Here is a 7996-nt window from a genome sequence, read left to right as displayed (position 1 = left end):
TAAAGCCCTCACTCAGTAACAGGAGGCCTTAGATGAGCCCCGCTTGGGGCCCACCAGGAGCTCACAAACAAAGCCCGCGTCTGTCCCACAAACCGCGGGGAGTGCGGGTGTGGCCCGGCTCGCTGCCCCGCCTCTGTCCCACAGGCCGATGCCGCAAAAGAGAGCCGAGATGTACAAATGTGCGCGCACTTGACTCACGTAGCATGGCTCTCACCCACTTGTCCACCAAACTGTCAGCTTGCGCATCTTTTCTCCCTTGCTAATTGCATTTCTAATTGATTTAAGAAGCTATGATTTGAGCATTTAGATGCAGCCCGAGAGCCTTTCTCTGCTGTGTCCCTGGGAGAGCTTGCGTGGTGCGATGCTTGGAGGCTGCCTGGGCCTCGAGGCAATTTCTTGCATGATACTGATGCGGGAATGTCATAACAAGACCGCAGAACAGGGACATTTGGGCAGCGAACGTAGGAGGCAAGGAAGAGCCGTGGGGGAGCATTGCAGTCCGAGGGAAAGGAAGTGCACAGGCTCCCGGGGCGCCGGGCTCAGCGTGTCTGAGAAGGAACAGCAAAGGGATGGGGTGGCTGGAGCAGAGGAAGCATGAGGGACCCTGGGATTGGGGGCCTAAAACAGCCCAGAGCCAACGCACACAACACCCCAGAGACCAAGGGAAGGGCTTTCAAGTTTTGACGCCGACCTGACAAGGGTTTTAAAGGAATCTCGGGGCTGCTGAGGGGAGGCAGAGTTGAGGAACACCAGGCTGGGAGCAGACGCCCCGGTGGGAAGCCTCTGCCATGACCAGGAGAGAGGAGGTGGAGTGTGGAACAGGGTGGTGGTGCCAGAGAGTGTGAGGGACTCGGAGCCTGCGTCTGTCTCCCTCCATCGCTGCCAAGAGCACCTTCTTCCCCAATCTTCTCCCTGCACGCTTCTGCCAAGTTAAAAATCTCTAAAATGTCACTTGCCTCGTTAAAAACCTTTTCCAAACAATGCTTCTCTTCCTGCACAAATGAGTCCAGACTCATTACCCTTGGTACCGTGTTGCCTGAGCCCTGAATGCTGGCGTCTACTTTGAAGAATTTGCCCGTTCTGTTCCATCTCCCTCAAAACACAGCACACTAGGGGGCGCCTGGGGGGCTCAGTTGTTAAGTGTCTGCCTTCGGCTCAGGTCATGATCCCAGGGTCCTGGAATCGAGCCCCGCATCGGGCTCCCTGCTCAGCGGGGAGCCTGCTTCTCCCTCTCCCACTCCCTCTGCTTGTGTTCTGCTCTCAGTTTGTCAAATAAATAAATAAAATGTTAAAAAGCACACTAGATCACGATGCATTAATCAGATAGATCGTGTATAAAGCTCCTTCAGTTTCCTGTATTAGGATATATGTCCTTTAGGACAAGGGCCGTGTTTTTTTGCATTGCCTGCTCCCCCAAGGACACACTCAATGATAACTGGCCCCCTTCTTCCATCTCACCGCCTGCCCCCCAAAGACACATTTATTTTCATTTCTTTCCTTGTAGGCTGGTACAACATCTCAGAAGAAGGACGGGAAATCGGAAAGTGAAAACTGAGGTTTGGGGATAGCTTGTCCCACGACAAGGAGGTGCAGTGGGCCTTGTTCCCAGAGCGTGTTCTCACTCATGTCTAACTACCGAAGTTCCAGAAAGGGCAGTTCTTCAACATCGCGGACTGATTTTAGGGAGAGAGGACGGGTCCGATACACCGGTGGGAGGCATCTGCGACGAGCTCACTGTGCAAAGGCCTCCCCAGGAGGTGGCTGTGGGGAGTTCGTTCCTTCTTTGGGATCACCAGGCCTCCCTGTGTCATAATCTGAGGAGAGTTGAGTCCCCATTTGTTCTTAAGGTCTCAGGGGCAGCCAGCCAGTGTCACAGTGGATCCCACAGAGGGGGACCACCACTTGTATTTCGATGTCCTGCCGTGCCTTTTCTGTTCACTGGGCTAAAGCTGAATGTAAATCTCATGGTTGCTGCCCGAGTTCAAAGCCAGCGGACTGGTGCCCCTGCAGACCCAGAGCTGGCCGGGGTATCAGCCACTAGGGGGGACTTCTGGGTGAGGGGCCCTTTTCCTTTAAAGGCTGTCCACCTCGTCTCCACATCAAGGCCCCCTGCTTGTTCACACGTCCACAGGTAAGCTGCTGAGAAGACAAGGAGTTTGGGACTGTTCCACGAGGCACAAGGACCAACTGGCTTACCCAGGGCTGATGCTTCGCAACGGACGTTTCAGCGTCGCAGACTGTTTCTGGGGACATTCTGGCATTCCTGGAAGCTCTCCGGCAGCTCCCACCGTTGACATCTCCCTTCTGCAGCTTCTGCAATGAAAGTAATCAGTGTCTGCCTTCTCAGAGAACAACAGTGGCCCTTAGCGAGCATTCTAGAAACCCAGCAGACTGTTTTTAGGCTGTCCCAGGGCTTGGGGGAAGGTGCACCACGGACATTTAGGAAAAGACCAGGTAGGGGCGCCTGGGTGGCTCAGTCGTTAAGCGTCTACCTTCAGCTCAGGTCATGATCCCGGGGTCCTGGGATCGAGCCCCGCATCGGGCTCCCTGCTCCACGGGAGGCCTGCTTCTCCCTCTCCCACTCCCCCTGCTTGTGTTCCCTCTCTCGCTGTGTCTCTCTCTGGCAAATAAATAAATAAAATCTTAAAAAAAAAAAAAAAAAAGGAAAAGAACAGGGATGCTAGATGTCCCATGAAGAACTGAGTCAGGTTATGCACGACTTCCAAGTGTCCCATAGCAAATCTGAAGGTAAAAAACCCTGTTAATCAATCCTAGAACCTGGCTCCTTTTACAAAGAAGCACGAGGTCTTTGCACATGTGTGTGTTTCTGTGTAGTTCAGTAGGCACCGAAATTTCCAAGAATGCAATCATTTTATAAATTGAGATTGTATTTTGTTCTTTTCAAATGTCTCCCAAGAATTATTGTTTAAAAAAGAAAAATCGCATCACTGAGAGTAAGTCTCTTCTTGGTGCTTGATCCTCTGAGTCAGTCTACAGGGTCCTTTTTGCCTTCAGGATGATTCTACCTACAGGTTCTATGACAACTAATTTGTGTGTCGACTTGACCAGGCTATGTGTTACCCACATATTTGGTCAAACATCATTCTGGGTGTTTCTGTGAGGGGGCTTTTGGATGAGAGTAAAACACTTAAATTGGTAGACTTAATTTGTAAAGCAGATTATTCTCCCCAATGTGGGTGGGCCTCATTCAGTCAGTTGAAATTAAGAATGGAGTGCAAAGGCTGTCCTTCCCCTGAACAACAGTTCATGTCTGGCTGCTTTGGAACTGGGACACTGGCTTTTTCCTGCTTTTGGACTCAGACTGAGACATGGGCCCTGCCTGGGTCTCGAAGCTGCTGGCCTCCAGACTGGAACTACGCCGTCGGCTCCCCTGGGTCTCCAGTTTGCCAGCTCAGCCTGCAGATCTGGAGCCTTGTCGGCCTCCATAATCACATGAACCAGTTCTTTATAAGAAATCTCCTAATATCTATATGCACATCCATCCCACTGGTTTTATTTCTCACTAATACAGGTACAAATACCCAACTTCTAATTTATGTTTTTGAGTGTAGGGCCCAAGCAATGATATGTGGTTGAAATTATCTCCTTTGTTGTTAAAATAACTGTCTCTTACTTTGTTTTTATGTAATAGTATGGTGTTTCATGATTTTGAAAAATTATGCATGCATTTAAGTATTATTACCTAAGAATTTAACGTCAGCATAGGAAAGGGGCCATTACAACTATTAAATATCAAAGGGGAGCCTTGAGGATGACAGCTATGGGAACCACTGCTTTTCATAAATTAACCCCAAGATGAAAGCTGTTTATTAAGCACAGACATCACAGCGATGTCAGTAAACACAGGTCGCGACCCCCCGCCAATCTCAATGGCCGCAGCAGGCGGCCAAATTAATATCTTTGGGATTCCAGTGTTCCCTTATAGCTTTTCATAATTTCTCCATCAAAAAGACTTGTTAATTTTTGATGTAAATGCAGATGTTTGGCTGAGGCACTGATTTTATTCTTCCTTCTATCAGTGGGAATTCTGGTGCATCTGCAGGGGGAGGGGTCTCTGTCTTTCCAGTCTACCCCACCCATGTTCTTTACACTTTTCAGGCCCTCTAAAGTCGTCTTAGGCTGGAGCAGTCCTATTCATTGACCCCTAGGAATACTTACATGTATGTTAAACTCTGTAGGAGTTGATAGGAACTTTTTATCCTTATTCAAGTCTGGAAAAAAATGTCCTTGTGCTTTTTGTTAATTGGTTTTGTTTTTTAATACCACACATCTGCTTTACTCTTGAAACCCCCGAAGAGGCCGATTTGGTGACATCGGAAAAGGTGAGCCTCTGAAATAGAAGTTAAAAGGTATCAGACAATGGATAAACTAGTCATCTGCAGAAAAAATAAACATTTGAGGTTGTTTGGACAGTTATGGATGACGAGATGCAGGTGTTTTCCACATCAAAGAACCTAAAATGTAACTAAGATAAGTTGTGGTCTAATTTAATGTGCCCGATAGTGTCCTAACTGAAGGATGGCAAACTGCATGGAATCTAGAAAGGAGTAAAAAGAGTTAAGCTTTGTCAGTAAATTTTGTTCAACCTCCATAGAATGGAGTTTTCAATGAAGAAAACATGAATTTCTCTAAGCTGGACAAAGGCCAGTTTCAGGTAACATAACTTGGGAAAAAAAATCTCTCCTTTAGGATAAGACTCTCTTGTCTATTTTAATGTTCCAGTCTGTTCTTTTGTGTTCTGAAAATTGTTCTTTAGGGGGAAAATGACAAAAAATATTATCAGGGGCAAATCATGTGAATTATTAAAGCTACCAGCTGTTCCAGTATAAAATAGTAAAGTGACATCCAGGTTTGGCTGAGCTCAAGTCCATTTCCCAAGCCTAATCAGCAATGACACAAATTAATCAAGATACTTTGAACAACAAAGTGTTAGATGCCTGGATCACCAAGGCACAAATAACCCACAAAATCTAGCTTTGAGGGTTTTTTTTTATTTTTCTCTCCTTTTAGGAATTTTAACCTTCTAACTACTGGACTGTAATGGGCCCGATATGTGAACTTTTTATAGAGGGGCCACAGATTCCCTCTGCATGCTTCTGTCCATTCTGCACCGAGGTCAGCTACCCCTTCCCATATTCTTCTAGATATTGTTCCTGCTGACAATTGCAAGTCATTCAAGCAGTCCTTGATCGCCAAAGCATACCCGTCCATATCCAAACCTATACCTGTGTGTGTAATGTCTTCCATACCTGCATCTATACACACGTATGTTCCCCAGGCCCAGGATATTCGTGGTTAGCTAACTGAATCCTTCTAAATCCTCTTCCCACTTCCTCCCCCGGATTTCTCTCTGCTGTTCCCCTCATTCTGTAAAACAAAGAAATACCAGAATTTGCTATCGATTGTCTGCATTAATGGGTTAATGGACAGGATGAAAGGCTTCTGTGCTCTGAAAAGTAGTGATTAAAAGAACCAAATATGTGGTGAATTTACTATCATCAACTATCTTGAGAGATGATGGAAGGAGAAGAGATACATAAATTTAAAAAGTATAATTTCTTTTCTAACAGAATTGAGGGAGGGATATACACACATACATATACATGACTACATAAAAGGTATACGAAATACACACACCTGCGTACCTCCTCACACCCGTTTGGGTCAGCGGGCTGTCACAAAGATTTTGAAAATCTCAGTAGACGGAAAGTTTACAAGAGCTGGAGGAGGAAGGTTGCTGATGTAATTGTAGCCCAAATCTTGAGTTTTCTAAATTCATAGACCTTCTTAATGACCTGTCAGTCTTTTTCTCCCACTCCCTAAAAGAAACACCATAACGTTTGGGATTCTCCTTTATAAGATTTCCTTTAAGACAAAGTAGATGATGCTTGGAACTTGTTTGTACGCAAGCGTCCTCTCCCTACTATGGTTTTCAGTATAGTATCTGATACATAAAGGGAATATCTTAAGTTTAAAACAAATTGTATCAAACACCCACGATGGAACTTCTAGCAGTAAATCTAGAATGCTGGCAACAACTCGTATTTACCTCTGTTCTTGTCTACATCCTCTTGTCTACACTCTGTGTCTGTCACTGAGGTGTCCATTTCCTGATTTTTTAAAAACTCATACATAAAGCTCTTAAAAAGGTTTTTGAATCATACACTTACATGTGCTTCTCTACATGCTTAAATAATAATTTATTTTTGAGCTTTATAAAGTGGTATCATATATGAGCCTTCTGAGATTTAGGTTTCTGAAATTCAACCAAGTGCTACTGTGTATTTTAATCTTTTTTTTCCCCCTCTCTGTATGGACTCCTATTGAGTGACCCTATCTCAATAAATTTGTTGATTCTTTTGGCCATAAATATGCGGTTGCTTCTCCTGTTTTGTGAATAAGAATAGCGCTGCTCCCTTCTCCTGTGTCTCCTGTTCAACGCGTGCAGAATATTCTCACGCGAACACCTCGGCTCCGTAATTGGATAAAGGATATTATTAAAAACAAAACAAAACAAAAAACAACTTCAGCAAATACAATTCAGTGTGGAAGTGTTTCCACCCCGAGTCCCGGCAAAGACCAAAATACTCCTACATGTGCCATTCCTAAGGGCTTAAGTCGGGGAGAGGGATTTTGACGTCCTGAATTGGGCTTCCCCCCTCCTCTAGTTTTCTTTTTAAATGTCTTCCAATAGAAACACGAAATGCAAGTGACACAGAAAATATGATGGAGTGGATTCGGACCGGAAAGGTAGGAACCTGAGCCCAGTCCTTCCCGTGAGAGGAATTTCACCCAGAGAAGCGAGGGAGTAAAGCGGCAGTTCCTCCCTCCCGCACGCCGCGCTGCGCAGAACTACCGGTTCGGACGGACTCCCGAAGCGCGGCCCCCGGGGGACTTCAAACCGCCCGCGCAGCGTCTGGATTGGCTCTCAAACCCACGTGCCACCATGGACGCGCGCTGACATTTTCAATACGGCTCCGACTTCCATTTTTTTCTGCTGCCTTTCTAACTCACTACGTGGCAAACACAAACTCCAGGGACCAGAGCCAGCACCGCCCCCGAAACGACTCGTGCGCCTCTTAGCGCGTGCCCAGTGCCCCGTCTGTAAGGTACACCTGAGAATTAAGGACAGAGCGCTCGAGGCATTATTAATAAGACCTTTTGCCAGGTTGGGATTTTCAAAGGTGACCAGGTTTTGCTTGGAGACAAAGAATGTTTTATTTTACTCCATTTGTCTGATAATGAACGTGATCCTTCCTGACCGAAACCTTTTTAAATACGTCTCCAGCGCTGCTTCAGCTTCCCATACATTGTAACTAATTTACCGCCAGGTGAAAACATGGAATTCAGGTACTGTTTCTTTACAGCAAATAAACACCCAGGGTAAATGAGTGCCAGTTCTCTTTAGAACGCTGAGTGGCTCTGAAAAGAGCCTTTGGGGTGTGTGCCGAGCCTTACCGATTGCTCTGCAGCAGGCGGGCTCACTTGGCGCTGGTGTACTTGGTGACGGCCTTGGTGCCCTCGGACACGGCGTGCTTGGCCAGCTCCCCGGGCAGCAGCAGGCGCACGGCCGTCTGGATCTCCCGGGACGTGATGGTCGAGCGCTTGTTGTAATGCGCCAGGCGGGACGCCTCGCCCGCGATGCGCTCGAAGATGTCGTTGACGAACGAGTTCATGATGCCCATGGCCTTGGACGAGATGCCGGTGTCGGGGTGCACCTGCTTCAGCACCTTGTACACGTACACCGAGTAGCTCTCCTTGCGGCTGCGCTTGCGCTTCTTGCCGTCCTTCTTCTGCGCCTTGGTCACCGCCTTCTTGGAGCCCTTCTTCGGGGCCGGAGCCGACTTGGCGGGCTCGGGCATGGCTGGGACAAACTGTTAAACGACCTGAAAATAACAGGAAGAACGAGTATGAGGCTCTAAGTGCCCTTTTTATCCACAGCTTCTTAAACAAAGGAGCAGTGAGTCAAATCCTG

At 47.0% G+C, this 7996-nt stretch overlaps 1 protein-coding gene across 1 annotated transcript; it reads right to left on the bottom strand.

The window, feature by feature from the left end:
• Nucleotides 1–2196: 2196 nt before the first annotated feature.
• On the bottom strand, nucleotides 2197–7923 carry LOC112838345 (histone H2B type 1-K). The gene is made up of 3 exons (XM_025891196.2): nucleotides 7480–7923; nucleotides 4180–4351; nucleotides 2197–2313 (listed from the first exon to the last, which is right to left on the bottom strand). The coding sequence occupies exon 1, from the start codon at nucleotides 7881–7883 to the stop codon at nucleotides 7503–7505; it is 381 nt and encodes a 126-aa protein (XP_025746981.1). The 5' UTR covers nucleotides 7884–7923; the 3' UTR covers nucleotides 2197–2313; nucleotides 4180–4351; nucleotides 7480–7502.
• Between the last annotated feature and the right edge of the window lie 73 nt (nucleotides 7924–7996).

This window comes from Callorhinus ursinus, unplaced genomic scaffold, assembly GCF_003265705.2.
Source record: "Callorhinus ursinus isolate GAN/ISIS: 27379988/994484 unplaced genomic scaffold, GSC_fseal_2.0 scaffold129, whole genome shotgun sequence".
NCBI classification, from domain to species: Eukaryota; Metazoa; Chordata; class Mammalia; order Carnivora; family Otariidae; genus Callorhinus; species Callorhinus ursinus.
The sequence above is the reverse complement of the archived record's forward strand: the minus strand, read 5'-3'. Positions and strand labels throughout refer to the sequence as shown.

What these genes read in the sequence shown, in the direction of transcription:
- LOC112838345 (XM_025891196.2), bottom strand. Translation starts at nt 7,883, where the DNA reads ATGCCCGAGCCCGCCAAGTCGGCTCCGGCCCCGAAGAAGGGCTCCAAG.